This window comes from Capronia epimyces, assembly GCF_000585565.1.
Source record: "Capronia epimyces CBS 606.96 chromosome Unknown aczIQ-supercont1.1, whole genome shotgun sequence".
Classification (NCBI taxonomy): Eukaryota; Fungi; Ascomycota; class Eurotiomycetes; order Chaetothyriales; family Herpotrichiellaceae; genus Capronia; species Capronia epimyces.
Genome location: NW_006912904.1, coordinates 4,144,985 through 4,162,878, shown reverse-complemented (window position 1 = coordinate 4,162,878; position 17,894 = coordinate 4,144,985). Strand labels below are relative to the sequence as shown.

The 17,894-nt window shown below is 54.3% G+C and overlaps 5 protein-coding genes across 5 annotated transcripts; 3 read left to right on the top strand and 2 right to left on the bottom strand.

Annotated features, from left to right (window-relative positions):
- Positions 1-825: 825 nt before the first annotated feature.
- A1O3_01502 (uncharacterized protein) lies at positions 826-4,167 on the bottom strand (the record flags this gene model as incomplete). Its single annotated transcript, XM_007731646.1, has 1 exon — positions 826-4,167. One exon carries the CDS (start codon positions 4,165-4,167, stop codon positions 826-828), a length of 3,342 nt encoding a protein of 1,113 aa, XP_007729836.1.
- A 932-nt stretch (positions 4,168-5,099) lies between these two features.
- A1O3_01501 (uncharacterized protein) lies at positions 5,100-7,214 on the top strand (the record flags this gene model as incomplete). Its single annotated transcript, XM_007731645.1, has 1 exon — positions 5,100-7,214. One exon carries the CDS (start codon positions 5,100-5,102, stop codon positions 7,212-7,214), a length of 2,115 nt encoding a protein of 704 aa, XP_007729835.1.
- Positions 7,215-8,426: 1,212 nt separating this feature from the next.
- A1O3_01500 (uncharacterized protein) lies at positions 8,427-9,650 on the top strand (the record flags this gene model as incomplete). Its single annotated transcript, XM_007731644.1, has 1 exon — positions 8,427-9,650. One exon carries the CDS (start codon positions 8,427-8,429, stop codon positions 9,648-9,650), a length of 1,224 nt encoding a protein of 407 aa, XP_007729834.1.
- A 331-nt stretch (positions 9,651-9,981) lies between these two features.
- A1O3_01499 (formyltetrahydrofolate deformylase) lies at positions 9,982-10,827 on the bottom strand (the record flags this gene model as incomplete). Its single annotated transcript, XM_007731643.1, has 1 exon — positions 9,982-10,827. The coding sequence occupies one exon, from the start codon at positions 10,825-10,827 to the stop codon at positions 9,982-9,984; it is 846 nt and encodes a 281-aa protein (XP_007729833.1).
- A 1,179-nt stretch (positions 10,828-12,006) lies between these two features.
- On the top strand, positions 12,007-17,570 carry A1O3_01498 (uncharacterized protein; the record flags this gene model as incomplete). Its single annotated transcript, XM_007731642.1, has 2 exons — positions 12,007-12,471; positions 12,519-17,570. The coding sequence occupies 2 exons, from the start codon at positions 12,007-12,009 to the stop codon at positions 17,568-17,570; spliced, it is 5,517 nt and encodes a 1,838-aa protein (XP_007729832.1).
- Between the last annotated feature and the right edge of the window lie 324 nt (positions 17,571-17,894).

Sequence of the window (17,894 nt, the reverse complement as noted above, 5' to 3'; positions counted from 1 at the left end):
GAGGAGGAGGAAGAGGAGGAAGAGGAGGAAGAGGAGGAAGAGGAGGAAGAGGAGGAAGAGGAGGAAGAGGAGGAAGAGGAGGAAGAGGAGGAGGAGGAGGAGGAGGAATTGAGATGGAAAGGATATGGTCTTGCCCTAGGCCTTGTCCTCAGGATACTAGACAGCTCACCAACCCTGTCGAGCAAGACATTCAACAAGAATGTCGGTCGTATCGGGGGTTTGGCTTCTTGCTTCGCCGCCAGAAGATACTGAGATCAATTTTCATGAAACCGAAAATCATTCAGCCAGTCCTGTATAGACCCAGGTCGGACTTGCTTTTGTTCGTATGTCTCCCTTCTTTCGGGATTCAAGATGTATTGCATTGCAATGGTCATAATCTGCGTGGTACAGAGAAGAGAAAAGCCACCACTCGCTCATCACTACGCTTGCTCCCTCTTCAGCGACTCCCTCCTCTGGATTTGGCTGCTCCAATCCATTTCCAACTCCGATCCCAATTCCACCTCTAGTTAGCCACAGAAGTCCAGAGTCCAGGCATGATCGCGATCAGTTTCAGTCTGTGCACATCTGGGGCTACGTGCTTTTGATCCACCCTCTAATCTCAGATAGAAGACCAAGGCCGTCAGTCGTGGTTTCCAAGACCTATATCAATGTGACCATACAAGACGAAGTCGTATCCGGTCAAACATAAAGTCCCGTTCACACACTTCAAAGGCAATTGACTCCATTGAGGGATTGCTTGCTTGCTCGGTAGCATAACATTCAACATTGACAAGCGTTACAAATGCAGGCGCCAAAATTGAGCGAGGTACAATTCCGCATACTGCACTACCGCGCCTGCGACCGCTGATAAAACACAATGTATGCCTCGGCATTCTGTAACCGATCGCGAGGACTCAGCTTGTTGGGGTCAAGATCGACATGTCGCTCGTCGTCGAATTTCCTCCAGCAACCTCGACCTTGATCCTTGACGATGCTGATGTAGTGGCCGCCATCGCCAGTGTTCCCTAGATGTCTTAGCACGCCATACGCGTCGTAACTGTAAGGTGGTGTGGTTGCCATGTCAATCGGGCCATCCTGGTCTGGCCCGGGCGGAGGACGAGGGATGACAAAATCATCCATCGCCAGACCGTATAACGGGAACTCGATCGGAGTGTGGATCTTCTTGGCCTTTTCGTGTTTTGATGCCGCAAAACGCTTAAAATGGATGACAAGGAATTGTGGGAGACGGGTCAGGATGATTTGTTTCGTGGCCTCACGCTCACACTTGCAATATGGGCACCTCCACAACTCGGAAAGTTTCTCTTCCCGACAGTATGAATTCAAACAGTCGTAGACGTGACCGGTGCCCGTCCTTGGGATTTCAATAGATATGCTGTAGAATGCTTCATACGTTGTCGAGGTTCGTCGACACGTCAGACACCGCAACCGCGAGGCATGTTGCCCAGCAAACAACGACGACAAAAAACTGCGGTCTCGGTGTTCGTAGCGGTTCCACTCGATTGGACTGGCCCGCGCAATCTCCATCCTTTCCCTTTGCATTTCCTCGGCCGTCGTCAGTGGTCGAAGTGGATGCCGCTCCCAGTTGATATTCAAGTCTTCATGTAAGCAGTCCACCAGGAAATCGAAGAATTCTTTGGCGTCTTGCTGCCGGTCTATGGCCCACTCTCGATTCATGCGACCACAAAAGCTTCTGAACGTGGATGGTTTGATGACTTCAGTGTCTCCTTGCCAGACTGCCTGGATCAGGTTGGCGTACAGCTTGGGCATGATGCCATTGCTCCCTTTCCAATTCCTTTGCACGTATCCCTCATATACCCGGTCGTTGAAGAAGTTGGACAAGGGAATGGTCGCCGACAAGCACTGTAAGGTCGAGTTCATGTAACAGGTGACTCCAAAATTGGTCAGACCAGTTTTAGGTAGCTTGCTGTTGCGCATAGACGTGGTTGAAGAATATAGAGGAGGACGACTGGCAGAAGTGACCCTTGCCAGCGCCGGTTGAGGTGCATTGATATCCGCCTGGCCCGAATAGCTAGGTCTGGGTATGGCCGGAGTGGGTCTCGTGGGGACCGCTGGCAATGCCGGAGGGACATGAGCAGCGTGAGGTAAGTAAGTAGCCGGATGTGAGGGCAGAGGCCTCCGTGGGGCCATGGTCATGGATTCCTGCTGCTTTATAGAGGGAAATCGGCGCAAGAATGTCTCATAGTCAGGGATGAAGGGCGACTGAGGAACCTGCTCGCTTTCAGCACCAGAGTATTCTTCATCGCTGACGACCTCGGGTCTGTCCGTTGGTGCCACCTCCTCCTGCAAAGCTTGTTGCCGCCATGCCTCCTGCTCGCTTTCGTCCAGGAATTTGTGATCACGCAGGCGCCTGTTGCGGACCTCATATCGCGAGTTCGCAGACACCATACGCTGTCGTGCGATAGGTCTCCCTGGTCCGACAGCGAGGCGTTGACGTGTAGTTCCAAGTGTTGCGGCTGTCCTTGACCGAGCAAGAGACTGAGCCCCCATATAATCGACCCAAGCATCAATGCCGCCGGCCAATAATGCAGGGGGTCGACCATCCTTGAGAGGCTTTGTGTCGTTGAATTCGTACAGAGTGTCGTAGAGAGCCCTAAGCGCCGGAGCTTTCGTCATACTCGGCGGCCCTTGCAAGTAAGAGTTGTCATTTGTGCCCTGGTCATAGTACACAACAAGGTCGAATTCGTTTCGGCGGGAGAAATGTGCTTGTTCCGTATCAGGGGCAAGCACAAGTCGGTCTTCTAGCTCTTCAGCCGAGACGCCTTCTTTCAAGGAGATGGGTTCGATACAGATGATCGAACTGGACATGATGTGGCCGTCATCGAAAAGAACCCTCTCGCGAACATCGATCAGGAGAATGTTGTATTTCCGCATGTATTCGTGTAGTATGGGCGCGTCTATGGACGTATTGTGCGGAAGCTCACTGGAACTGCTTTTAGGGACAATGGCAGTGTTTACTCCGTTTGGAGTGGTGGGACGGTAGGGAGAGAGGATTTCGTCGCGGGTTCTCTGGAGATGCAAAGAAGTAGACGATGAATTTTGTGAGTGATTGTAATAAGTTTGCCTCTTCTCTGAAGGTGGACGGCTGCCTTCTGCGGAATGTCGATTGCTGTTTGCATAGGACCCGGCGGATGTGGTAGTTATGGGACTGTACGCCGGACTAGGTGGTTTAGGCAGAGCAATAGATGTCGCGAGAGGGAGCTTGGGTGGTAAATCAGGGCCAGCATGGGAAGAGTCAGGCATAACCCTTGGCCCGTTGAGTCGTGGACTTGAGGTATATCCATTGCCTTCCGAATACGCCTGCGGGGTGTATGATTGTGGTCTTGGACCACGTCCTGCGCCAGTCTGGTAATCACTTGGTTTGGGCATTGATATTAAAGGAGGCTCCTCCGACGTCGTTCCTAAACCTCTGAGGCGGGCAAACCTCTGACTAAGGTCATTAGAGGTGTCGGTGAGTGGTCGACCGAGAAGGCCCTCCGGTTTCGGCTTGCTTGACGGACGGGCGCGGTCTATCCGAAGGGGCGAAGGAAGCTGAGAGGATTGGTGAGAGTGTGTCTGTTGAGCGGTTGTGGGATCGCTGCCTCTGGAAATGGGTGGCCGTCCGGCACCAGAAGTCAGAGAGTCTGGTGGCACGCCAAACCCGGTAGAGTACACTGGCTTTCTTGACATAGTTCGAGGTCGTGTCCCGTATCGTACGTTATTTTCCTCAACAAGCGCCTTGACCCGAGTCATTTGACTTTCCATCTCGTTCAGCTTCCTCCGCGCCGCCTTGTACTTCACTGCCCAAGCATGGTTGTTGTCCCAGAATCCATACTCCTTATGCTTGGGGATGTAGTTGACGGCTATTTCGTAAGCGAGAACATAATTCTTGTAGGCCAGGTCGGGCCGTCGGAGGAAATCCAGAGAGTTCCTAGCAGTCGCAATACATGTCTCGACCTCGTTTAAGTATTGTGTAAGCGAGCCATCTGCTCTGAAAGAGGTTGTGGCATCTTGGATGATGTCTTTAATGTGAGGATAGACCCTTTCGGAACCAGATCCGGCCTTCAGATCCTTTGGATCGGTCCAGCTCTCTCTTGAGGAAGGTAAAGTGGCCGCGGAGGTAGAGGTAGAGGTAGTGTGGTTTGACGAGGGCGATGCGGAGGCCGCCATGGCGGACTGGGACGGTATTACCGAAAGACCATTGCGCAATAGACTCTCACTGAGGCCATTGGTAATTGTGTTTCTTGAGCTTGATCCCTCAATTGCGTGCGGCCGTGATCTTCAAGCGGAACTCATATGCGTCGGGGCTCTAGACGATGGGTGGTAACCGAGGAGCGACTATCGGAAAGGAGCAAAGGTGTGAAATAATGGCAGGTGACACCGGAAGACAGTTCGATGAACGCTTGAGCTGGTGACAGAGTTTCACCTTAGGTACCCAGGCAGTCAGTGGTAAGAATGGGAAGAGCGTCAAGGTGGTTCCATGTTGCTGATCAACACGTCGGCGCCACAGAAGGTACGTAGTACTCAACTGCAGCGACTTTCCCAAGGGTACGGCGGAGTATGACGGGTGGACCGATCCTGTCAACGGCGTTGCCTGTTCAAGTTGCGGGCTGTGGGCGAGAAGGCTCCGGGACTAGATCGGGGGCTCTAAGGCCCAAGGGCACCGGGAGACAGGCAACGTGCAGGGGCTCAAGGCTTATTACGGGGCGTTATCAAACAAACGGGTACGCTACGGGCAACCTTAGGAACCCTAAGCCTATGCGAAAATCACCTATTGACACTGTTGCGGGGGAGCACCTCGTAGCTTGCGGTGAGTGCGGACTATCACTAGCTGCCTGACCGACCGTGGCAAGGCAGCCCTGATGGATGATTACACCATACCGTGAGTCTCGCTTCCTCGAAACCGCTATGATACAACAATAGCCACCTCCAAACCATAACATCTGTCCATACGCGATTGGGACTTTTTGAAATTGTCTTCACCCTCTCGACCTGGCGTATCCGTCTTCCTCTTCAGTACCTGACCGTCCCGTGAATCGTCATACTATACCATCCTCCGCCGCAATCCTGTCCCCTGCGCCTGCGGGATATACCAACACATCATGTCTGGATGGTTCTCCTCTGGAACATCTGCTCTCGACGAGCAGATCGAGAAGGCAACTTCCTCCAGCCTGGAAGACATCGCCACCAGCCTCGAAATCTCCGACTTGATCAGATCCAAGACAGTGCAGCCTAAAGATGCCATGCGGTCGTTGAAGAGGCGGATAGACAACAAAAATCCCAACGTCCAACTTTCAGCCTTGAGGCTAACAGACACATGTGTTAAAAATGGCGGATCCCATTTCCTGACCGAGATTGCCTCGCGCGAGTTCATGGACAACCTTGTCTCTCTGCTGAAAGCATACGGAGCGGCTGCCGTCAACGAGGACGTCAAGCAACGGATTCTTGGGCTGATCCAGACCTGGGCTAGTGCTACACAAGGCCGACACGACCTGTCCTATATCAGCGAGGTCTACAAGAGTCTGCAGAGCGAAGGCTTCAAGTTCCCGCCCAAGGTTGAGATATCCAGTAGCATGCTAGACAGCAGTGCACCGCCCGAGTGGACAGACAGTGATGTATGCATGCGTTGCAGAACAGCATTCACTTTCACAAACAGGAAACACCACTGCAGGAACTGTGGCAACGTCTTTGACCAGCAATGCTCCTCCAAATCCATTCCTCTCCCGCACTTGGGAATCATGCAGCCGGTTCGGGTCGACGATGGGTGTTACGACAAGCTGACCAAGAAGCCTGGCGGTTCCGAGCGTCGAGTCTCCTTTGCCCCTAAACCTACTACCATGCAACCGCGAAGTGCAAGGATTGAAACAAGTAGTTTCGATGAAGACCTGAAGAAGGCGCTGGAAATGAGCTTGGAGGAGGTCAAGGGCATATCAAGCTCGGGTTATGTCTCTCAGACACAGCCCAAGACAGAACCAACAAAGCCAAATGGCGTGTCCATTGAAGAAGAGGACGATCCTGACCTCAAAGCCGCAATAGCTTTGTCTCTTAAGGAGGCAGAAGAGCAGGCCAAGAAACATGCTGCGTCGATGAAGAAGTCAGCCCATGATGGAGCGAGCTCGACTCAACCGTTCGTCATGCCCAAGAACGATTATGAGCTGTCGGTGATGGAAGCTGAAAACATTCATCTGTTCGCCACGCTGGTTGACCGGTTGCAGCATCAGCCTCCAGGAACGATACTCAGAGAGCCGCAAATCCAAGAACTCTATGAAAGCATTGGAAAGCTTCGGCCCAAACTGGCCAGGACTTTGGGCGAGACAATGTCGAAGAATGATGCGCTGCTCGATCTACATGCTAAGCTGTCCACTGTCGTACGATATTATGATCGGATGCTTGAGGAGAGACTAAACAATACATACAACCAGCGGAATCCCGGTTATGCAGCCTACGGGATGTCCTCGCCTGCTCTACCCCAAGGCCCAGGGATATACCCATCGCTAGCCCCCTCAGGACCACCCCCGATGATGAATCCCGGCCAAGCAGAAGCGGAGAACTATTACTTCAACAGTGCCCCTGTTGAAGCCTACTCTCGAGCTCCACAGCAGGGGTCAATGCCGCAACCGCAACCACAGTTACAACCACAACGATCGTATTCATATTCAAGTCAGCCACAGGAAACGTCAGCTTCGCCATATCAATATGCAACCCAACCGCCGCCGCAACAGCAGCAGCAGCAGCAGCAGCCTGCTCAATTCGGCCAACCCCCCTCACCGGAGGCGTTTCAACATCAACTCACGCAGCCATATCCACCTCAATCGTCGCAACCCCCGTCGATATATCCCCAGATATCATCTCCGGATCCCCAGCAGACTCCTACACCGTATTCTCAGATGCCACAATTGGCTCCCGAGGCTCCGACTACGGCGCCACAATACCAACTTCCGCCCCAGCAGACTCCACAACCGTTCCAACAACCGCCTCCTCAGGCTCAACCTCAATCTCAGACTGTAGCGTACCCGCAACAACAACAATACCCACCGCAGCAGCAGCCGCAACAGGCCCAACAGAAACAGCAGCCACAACCCATGCCCTCTTATAGCCCATACCCGACCTACACGCCAGACCAATTCCCCCAGGCCCCGCAACATGCACCGACCTACGATCAACCACAGGCTCAGCCTCAACCAGTCGCTGTCGAGGAGAGTCTGATCGAGCTGTAGCGATCAATCACCAATTGGGCGTCTCTTACAGAATATTCCCCTACGAAGGCCTTGGGAGTTTGCTCATCTTAGACAAGCATGGGGAAGGCGGAATTGGCTCAATGTGCTGCGCGGGTACGTAGACGACCATAAAGACGATTCAACCTGGCGTGAGTGCACGTCCATTCATGCTTTTCAGGGGGTAGGTTTCAGTCGGTCACTTGGATCAGGATCAGAGGGATAGGGGACCGAGGAAGCCTCTGAGGGGGACACCAAGGGAGAGACTCTGTATTTTCTGGTCACTACTGAGTATGTAGAAAAGACGAATCTCTGGTGCAAATACCTCGACTCATTTTTTTCAATTTGGGTCTCGACCACCTGTGGAAGCCATGTTTGATTCATTATGTCTCCCACTGCGTCTGTACTTGCGCTCAGCGTTCTCCATCACCCCAGACGTGCGTGCGATAGGTACCTTGATCTTTCTTTTCTCTATATAGGTAGGTACCTAGGTACCTTGATACTTTCGGGGAATACCATCCCATACATATCCTTACCTTCGAATTCAGGTGAGCAGGCGCTCGACGTCTGAGGAATTTCGGACACATGTGGTGTCCTCGCTATAGTGAAGATCTTGCTCGATCTCATACGTTTATAGGTATCAACTCCCGCCAGCGGATAGGGCAGTCTACTCTGTAGGACCCGCTGGCACCGGGCGGACAGATACTATACAGTCCATGGTACAAGCTGCTTTTGTCTTGAGTCCCAAAAGGAACGTCATTAATTAATTAATAATTGGGTGCTAACTAGGTGGATGGCAACACCTCCTAACCCTCGTCCTCCCTCCAACGGGCGGAGTCGCGAGCGGATCACGGAGTACTCCTCTGGGCTTGTCTGAAGGACATGGACATGTCCGCTCGCGTTACGGATCTCTCGTAACTCTTTTCATTCCACCATGCAATGCAAACAGGGCTTCCCCGATGAAGGGCCCAGCAGGCTTGGTCCCGAGGGTCTCTGGGCTATAAAGCGCCCGAGATGGCCGCTGGCCGGAGGGAGCGCGACTCTACTGGCCATCCGACTCAAAAAACCAGAAACCCCTCGACCCTACATACTTCGAGTGTCAATCCACCGGCGACTGACGACGGCGACGGCGACGGCAATAGAGGTGAAGGTTTCCTGGCTTCGACCACGGCCACGGGGTAGAAGCACATATTCGTAGCGATCCTGATGGTCGCCATGGCTCGAGGAGGGTGCTTAGCCCTGGCTGCGCTGGCGTTGTCGGTCATGACGGGCAGTTCCGCGCACTCGGACTCGCACTCGCATCAGTCGACCGTGTCGTCGATCGAAGTTGAAGTTGGACCCAACTATGACTTCCCACTCGAGGACCTGGACAAGGACCTCCCATTCTCGCAGCCGGTGACGTTCGCCCACCTCCCGTGGCAGCGGTGCTTCTCGGCGGCGCACCGGACGGCGATGGACATTGCGATCGTGGGGTTCCCCTACGACACATCGACGTCGTACCGGCCCGGAGCACGGTTTGGGCCACGCGGGATCCGGGCGGCCAGTTCGCGCGAGAAGAAAGGCCGGAGCTACAACACGGTGTGGGGGGTGGATCCGCTGACGAGCGCGGACGAGGGCGGGCTTCACATCGTGGACTGCGGCGACATCCCGATCACGCCGTTCGACGCGGCGCACGCCTTTCGCCAGATGGAGCAGGGCTACCGGCAGGTGCTGTGGCACAACACCACGCCCGCCGCCGGGCGCGACTGGCCGCGGCCGCGCGTGGTCAGCCTGGGCGGCGACCACAGCATCGTGCTGCCGGTGCTGCGCAGCCTGAAGGACGTGTACGGGCCGATCAGCGTGATCCATCTGGACTCGCACCTCGACACCTGGGACCCGTACGCCGGCTACACGGGCATCGCGTCCGACCAGAGCGCCATTACGCACGGCACCTTCTTCTGGCACGCCGCGCGTGAGGGCTGCATCGCCAAGGGCTCGTCCGTCCACGGCGGCCTGCGCACCAAGCTGTTCAGCCCGCACGACTACGAGATCGACCGCGATGTCGTCGGCTTCCATCTGATCGAGGCCCACGAGATCGACGAGCCCGGCGGCGGCGGCATGCCCGCCATCATCGAGCGCGTGCGGAAGATCGTCGCTGACACCCCCGTCTACCTGTCCATCGACATCGACGTGCTCGACCCTAGCATCGCCCCGGCCACCGGCACCCCCGAGTCCGGCGGCTGGACCACCCGCGAGGTCAAGCGCTTCATCAAGGGCCTGGAAGGTATTCGTCTGGTCGGCGCCGACGTCGTCGAGGTCAGCCCGCCCTACGATACCGCCGCCGAGGTCACCAGCGTGGCCGCCAGCGACTTGCTCGTCGACATCCTGGCCTTGATGGTCAAGGATTCCTTGGCCATGACTCAAGGGAAAGGGAACAGTCCTGTCAAGGATGAATTGTAGCACGGTAAATCCGCGGCCGCGGCGGGACATCTGATCCTTGAGGGCTTTACTTTGGGGGACATTATTCGACAGCAGGTCACTTAGAGAATGGAGATAGGACACATCAATCTAGATTCAATGTCAATGCCTTGACGGTCTTCTTTTTGCTTGCATCTGATCCAGAGTATGTACGCCAGCCCGTCCTTTTAGTCTGCCTATGTAACGTGGTCCCCGAACATGCAAGCCGTGAATACATATCCCTCCAGGAAAACCGACCGGGCCCATGTCAACATCTTCCAAACCGTCAGAGAGGGCGGCCAACGATGCGAGAAAGCAGGGTGGCAGGGACCACTCAGTTGAAGACGACCGTCTTGTGGCCGTTGATGAAGACGCGCTTCTCCGACCACCATTTGACGGCGGCCGCTAAGACCTGGCTTTCGACGTTGCTGCCTTCATCGACCAGTTCTTTGGGCGTCAGGTTATGGTCGACGCGCGCCACCCTCTGCTCGATGATGGGGCCCTCGTCCAGGTCGGCGGTGACGAAGTGGGCGGTGGCGCCGATGATCTTGACGCCGCGGTCATACGCCTGGTGGTAGGGCTTTGCGCCCTTGAAGGAGGGCAGGAAGCTGTGGTGGATGTTGATAATCTTGCCAGACATGGCCTCGCATAGCGTGGGCGAGAGAACCTGCATGTAGCGGGCGAGGACGACGAGTTCGATGTCGTGTTCGCGGATCAGATCGAGGATGCGCTGCTCCTGGTCGGCCTTGGTTTCCTTGGTGACGGGAAGGTGGTGGAAGGCCACGTCGTAGCTACGGGCCAGGGGCTCGAAGTCGGCGTGGTTGGACACAATCACCGGCACCTCGATGCTCAGCTGGCCCGTCTTCTGGCGAAACAGCAGGTCGTTGAGGCAGTGGCCGATCTTCGACACCATGATCAACACCTTGGGCTTCTGCGCCACCGGCCGCAGCTGGTAGTCCATCTGCATCTCGGCGGCGAGCGCGTCAAACGAGGTCGTCAGCGACGCCGTGTCCTCGGCCGGCCCGAAGTGCACGCGCATGAAAAACCTTTCCGACGTCCGGTCGGAGAACTGCTGCAGGTCCAGGATGTTGAGGCTGTTCTTCGCGAAGATCCCCGTCACCGCGTGCACGATCCCCGGCTTGTCCGGGCACGACAGTGTCAGGATGTGGTCGTGCGTCATCTTGATCAGGAGGGCTGAAGACTCCGAGGCCTTGAAGTGGCGCCGAGATGAAAGTCCCGCCTGGAAGATCTTGGGTTCTATGTGTAGTCGTGAGCGGCCGGCGCGACGTGGGCGGACCAGGAGCTTGCAGACCGGGGCGGTGTGTCTTGCTGCTGCTGCTGCTGCTGCTGCTAATGCTGGTGCCCTCAGGACCAGAACCATCTAGATGTCTGGCCTGGTAAGATAGTCGTTCAGTGGATGGCCGTTGGTGCTGTGGTGCGTGTGATACAGCACTGCATTGGAGTCATCGACGAAAAATTTACCCACATTTTGTGCTATTGTTGTTGGATGCCATTCTTCGAGGGCGCAGTTGGTGCACAGGGGCTTATCGATAAAGGCCTCTCCATCATCTTATCCTATCAGATGAAAGCCCAGGTGACATCTTATCATATCTTATCACATCTCATCTCTTTTGCTACCCTCGCAGTTGGACACATGCCACCCACCTAGCCACCTACATGCAGGCATCTCCTGTAGCCCCTTAGCCAGGCAGCTACTGTTATCTCATGTTTGTCCAGCCACTCACACCTACCTATATCCTGCCTGCGTATCCGTACTCCTTGCTATGATTCTCACGCCGCCAATCTCAACCGATGTCGGCCATAAAATCTGAAAACGGGGCTCTCAGTAGCCTCGTTGGCAGCCTTCGGAATTATGTTATCATTAGGCTACCACAGGCATCAATCCCCACTCGGGCCTTAGGAGCAGTCCTTAGCCTCAGGCCACCCGCGAACCCCTGGGTCGGAAAACAGGAAACCGTCACAACCCCCGGTCTGTAGAGGAGACCGGCAAGAGTCTGAACAAAGAGAGGTCTTGATCAAGTGTCCCTGATGCCTTCCAAAAGGTGGAACAGCGAGAGTTCCTCCCCAGGCTGCTGTGGCTGCCTGCCCATGGATACAAGTCCTGCTCACACAGAATGAAGCTCAGGACCTTATTTAAAGGCTGGTTGAGGCCGCCGTGGCCAAGCATTGATGCCGAGAGGAGCTTGTCGACGCGTTTCCCGAACACCAGAGGATATTGTCAATCTCAATTGCTCCTGTGCTTCACTCCTAGTACTCTTTTGAATTTGCCTCGTTCTCGTCCCGGGCGGCTCACATCCACCTATTCCAGCGCTCTTTACAGACTCATCGAGGCCCAGACATGTCCACCATGGAGCTGCCTCCTCTGCCCGTTCCCATCACTGACTTCGTCGGATACGCTAACAAGCAACCCAGCACTCAGGCAGGCGTCACTGAGGCAGTCCGGCCCTTCCGAGACTTTGAGAGCAAGTTGCGGGAGATCTACGCTCAATATCCCGGTCACGCGGCTGCCACCTCCAATCACTTAGTTCCAGTGTTCAACAGCGCCCCTGTCACTGTCCGAGCCAGAGATCTGCCCAATGAGCCTCCGGCTGAGAAGGATAGATATCTGCTTTCTCTTCCAGACAGTCTTCGCAGGAGCCATGGCTCTCCTGCGCTCGTGGATTCCTTGACAAAGTTCAGGAGAAATTTCAACATCTTCTCCGAATCATCACTCGCTGACCTTGACTGGAGCAATGTGTGTGTTGCCGGCAGTGCAGTGGTTACATCGTTGTTACCTGTGGACGAGCCTTACAATGAATCCAAGGTAATGCTTCTACCTAAACCATGGCCTCGGCGTTGACACACCCACAGCGAACCCATCGAACGTACTACCACGACAAGCTTGCCCCGGCATCTGACGTCGACCTTTTTCTTTATGGTCTTGATGAGACGCAAGCTCTTGAAAAGATCAGACAAATTGAAGCAAGAGTCCGTGACAGCATCTTGGACGAGACCACCACCGTCCGTACCAAAAACGCCATCACCATTGTCTCGAAGTATCCCACTCGTCACGTCCAAATTGTCCTCCGCTTGTATAAAAGCATTTCGGAGATCCTGACTGGATTTGATGTGGATTGTTCATGTGTTGCATATGACGGCCGCCAGGTTTGGGCTTCCCCACGAGCTCTAGCTGCCTACATGACCCAGGTCAACTCCATTGATCTTACCCGCAGATCCCCATCCTATGAAAACAGACTCTCCAAGTACTCTCGCCGCGGCTTCGAGGCATACTGGCCAGGACTGGATCGTAGCAGGGTTGATCCCACAATCTATGAGAGGTCTTTCTCTAGGGTGCAAGGCCTCGCAAGACTCCTTGTTCTCGAGAAGCTCCCCTACCCCAAAGACCGAGATGTCTATCTTGCACAGCGCCGAGAAGAAAGAGGCAGGCCGCGATTACCTTGGAATGCAAGGAACCGCCATTTACTATCAGGGAACCTCAAGGATGATCAGCCGGACGACGTCGCTGAATGGATTGAAGAAGACGACGTATCGAATTATCACACCATCAGTATTCCGTACGGTCCAAAATACAATGCCAAAAAGGTTGAGAAGCTTCTTTTCACCAAGGACTTGTTGCTCAACGCCGAGTGGAATAAGCCCAAGGATAGAGAGGCCAGGCTTCATCGCCACCCAGCCTTTTTCGGATCCTTTGACGATGTGATTCATGATTGCTGCGGATCTTGTCCAGAGCCGACTAGTGATGAAGATCTTGCAGCTCTTGAAGGAGAGAGCAAGATCTACATCTCAGGAGATCTCACGTTTCTCAAGGACAATCCAGGAAGACAAGAAATTGGCAGCTTCAATCCAATCACCGACAATGACTGGACAGAGATGGCCTACATCGGCAATACAACGAGACTATGCCAGGCAATCATCGACCAAGATATTGAAGCCGTCCGCCACTGCTTCTCCTCCATTGACGTTGTGGACGTCAATCGACGTGATCACACTGGCCGGACTCCTCTACATCTGGCGGTGATGTGTTCAACGCCCGAGATCGTTCAGTGCCTAATTGACCACGGTGCCCGACTAGTCTCCAGACTCTACAACGGGATGACAGCACTACACCTTGCAGCTTATCGAGGTGAGCCACGAATGGTGGAGGCCCTGCTGGAAACTAGCGGCGCCAATGAGCGACAGGAACAGCTCAAAGAAGATGCGAAACGAGAGGCACGCAGAGCCGCTGCAGGCCATGGTGCCGAGAAAGCGGATCTCACGTCTGAGCAGATCGCCGACACCGACTCGTGGGACTCGGATGAAGATATGGGTGACGACGAGGGTGAGAAGGATAACATGACTGAAAATTCCTTCGTGAAGATCAGATCGCCCACTGACGCCAGTGACGCATTCGCTGAAGACAAGAGCGAGCCAGATGTCTACGATGTCAACGTGCTTGCTTGGGACAGCCCACTTTCGCCCCTACACCTTGCGATCCTCGGTGGCCACCTGGATGTTATTGACCTGCTCATTGAAGGCTACGGTGCCGCTGTGCTCCTACCCGTCAAGATCTTGGACCAATACAATCCGACGAGCGCCAAAGCTGCCATTCTGACCATCGCACTCGCTCTTGAGCTTCCCCTGCAAGAGGCGAATCAGACTGTAAAAAGGTTGCTGGCGAACGGGGCCACATTGGCCCAAGCCGACCTGAATCACATCTCGGCCCTCCATTACGCAGTCAGTAATGCAAAGGCACTTATCTTGGAGACACTCAACTCTTCTGATCCCATTGCATTCAAAAAGGCTTGCAACATCGTCACGGTGACTGGGATGTGGTGGAGTGATCCGACGGTTGATACACCACTGATCACTGCTATCCGTACCGGCCGCGCGGATGTGGCCGACATGCTTCTCGCAAGCGGTGCGAAGACTCGTGTTGATTTGGAGTCTTTTGCTCAAGCTCTAAAGCGCCAGCGGCCTGACACCTCTACCTCTAGCCCTGAGTATGTCGAGAAAGTCTACCAGCGCTCAGTCGACCAACCGATTGTTCTGGCCTTCCGGATGGAGATGTTGGACCTTGTCAACAAATTGATCGACGGTGGAGAAGACGTGAATACACTGCCCAAAGAAGCTTACAATTTCCTTGACCGACGGGGATTGAAAGACGCGAACCGTTCGCTATTGGACCTGGCTCGAGCACGCATTAAATCTCTCGACAGGTTTTTGGATCCCTTGAAATATAAGGAGTTGGACCAGCTAGAGCCTTTGCGCAATGACGAAGACTACCTGTCATTTGACCACGGATCATACCAATACTGGACGGCATATCATGACCTGCTCGATGCAAAGGTTGTTCGTCAGTACCAGGTTGAGCATTATGAGAAAGAAATTGGAGGTCTCAGGCCTGATCAGCAGGAGGGGCTGGAAGAGAAAAAGGCTGCAGCCCAGGCTACACTCATCCAACTTCAAGAACTGGAGAGAAAGCTTGTCGAGAAGGGTGCGAAAACATTTGAAGAAATGTACCCAGACGCGAAGCCTCGAGAGACGCCCCTTCTTTACCCGTCGTCGAGTAACCGCGATGACAGTCCCTACACGACAAACATATCTTTCAAGTTGTCTGACCTGACACCCAAAAACAGGGACAACTATGTCAAGCTGTTCGAAGCCGCCTGGGAGGGAGACGCAGATACAGTGAGGAGGCTCTGTCTGTCTCGGGTTCGCCCGCTTCGGATTGCGGTGGAAGACCGTCGCGGATTCAGCCCCTTTTCCATTGCAACTCTCCGCGGTCACTACGAACTAGCTGAACTCATCGTCGAGATTGCCACTGTGCAATACCAGCCTGACGACAAATCCGAAAGGTATCGTTATACGATCCAAACCGAGAGGGACTGCGATGACTACAGTGATTACAGTGGGGATAGCGAAGCCACGGGGCAAAACGACGACGTGCAAGTGCTGGCACAAATCGTCAATGACACATTTACTATCGATGATGTCGCAGCACTTGCAGACAACGTCCAATCCAAAGTCTCTCCGGCGTCAATGATATCCTGGCCTTGTCAACTCGCTCGTGCTATCGATGATGTTGTTGATGAGCAGGAGGCTAGCAAAGCATTCGGAGGCGATGTGACTCCAGATGCTCACCTGTACGACCGTTCCAACGAGTCCTGGGCTTGGTTCCATGCCGCCCTGGAGAACTCGGGTCGCTCTAGACGGGGGTCTCTGGTGCGCTACGCCATTTTCACGAACAACCTGCGACTTTTGAAGTTCCTCATCAAGATCGGCAATGGCCTTGCCAGCCAGAAGGAAGACGATGACTCGTTAAAGGTGGCTCACATCGACAAAAGCGATTTCGAAGTGGCCATTGGGCTGGGGAGAGTTGAGCTGATTGGAGAAATGATCAAGTCGACTGGTGTGGGTCTTCCGCTTCGCAAAATGTTCCAGAAGTCGGGAATCGAGCTTGCTGGGAAGCCCAAATACTACCAAGGTCTCACCGTGCACGGCAAGAAGCGTCAAGACTGGGCAGAAGCAGGAAGACTGGGCTCTCACCGCAAGCCACAGGACACAGAAGAGCAGATCCCACTACTCACGGCCATCATCGAAGGCGATCTAGAGGCGACCGAATACTTCCTGTCCGATGCACCACTGCGTCGGTATCTTGAGTTTACCGAGACATTCAAGACCGATAAACACGTTCAAGCGCTGGCACAAGCAGAAGGGGGAGTTGAAGCAGCCCTAAACACTTGGATGTCGACTCGCAACAATCTCGCTCTGCATATGGCGGTGTTGTCGCCTCCTAGGAGGGATGGCAGCCAGCCAACCTTTGACTTCTTGTTGAAGAAGATGCCCGAGTCTCTCGAAACTCGATCAGCTGACGGCAAGACGCCGCTCTGGTTGGCTTTCAGAGTCGGCAGATTCTACGCAGCCAAGAAACTGATTGAAGCCGGCGCCAGGGTGATGACCAAGGATGACGCCGGTCGAAATGTTCTACACGCACTCCTCGACGAGATCGACCATCGCGAACATGCGCTTCTTCGGTCTGTCCTCAGTATGCTCGACCGAGAAGTCGTTACCCGATTGCTTCTGGAACGCTGTGGCGGGACCCAGCCTACTGGTATGACTCCGCTGGCGATGTTCCTCAATCGCATCGACATCGACGCGAAGACTGGCTGGGAAGAAAGTCTCAAGCTGATCCTTTCGTACTCTGACGGGAAAGACCTGGAGAAGATGGACGGTGCCGGAGATTACCCTCTTCATTCACTAGTCCGGCGAGGTCACCTAGAACTGGTCAAATTCATTGTCGCATACAGGCCGAGTCTCTTGCACTATGAGAATGCCACGGGTATGACACCATCTGAGGTGGTGACTGTCAGCTACCTGCGGCGTTTGATCGATCATCCGCCCGAACTCGTCCAGACCGGAAAATGGAGTATCGTGGACAAGCCGGCCGAAGAGTTTGTGAACCAGACTGGTTCGACCACGCGCGAGGCAGCAGCAGCCGAGGCCGATGAGGCCGAAGAGTCATCTACCTGCCACCGAAGAAGCGCGGAATGGAAAATGAATCGACTCATGCATTACCTTTTGGCCGAGCATCCGGCCAAACGGAAGCTCGTGGCGCTGCAGGACGCGAACGAAGTAGCCAAACGGCTCGCATTGCAGCAGCAGAAGAAGAGTCTCGAAGAAGCCAAACTGCGTGAGAGAGTCGCTCTAGGGCATCCTAGACGAGGACCAGATTCCGAGAATAGGGACGAGGTGCTGATGTATCTGGATCGAGCGAAGAAATTCACGCCCTGGGACCGGCTGGGTTGGAGAAGGAAGGAGGCTGGCGAGAATGTGGAAGAGGTGGAGAAGAAGTACGAGGAAGAGAATCGGTCCAGATGGAGGCTGAAGTTGTTGGGTAATGGAAGTGCGAGCGAAAGTGGGTAGAAGTTACGATGATTTCTTCTTCTTCCTGATGTCTACTGGGACATGCCAGTAGTCTATATACCAGAAAGGTGCAGCTTCATAGTAGTCTATATACCCAGAAAGTTGAAGCTTCATGTAATGAAAGAAGACGGACTACCCAGAAAGGTGCAGCTTCATGTAATATGTAACGAAAGAAGACGGACTACCCAGAAAGAGTGCTTGACAAGAGAGCATCCTCCCTGTGTCTTCCCTCTGGAGTCTGTACCCGTAGTACTCGGCATGTATACCTAGCTATAGAGAGAAGAGAAAGATCAAGGTACCTATTTAGAGAATAGAGAGAAGAAA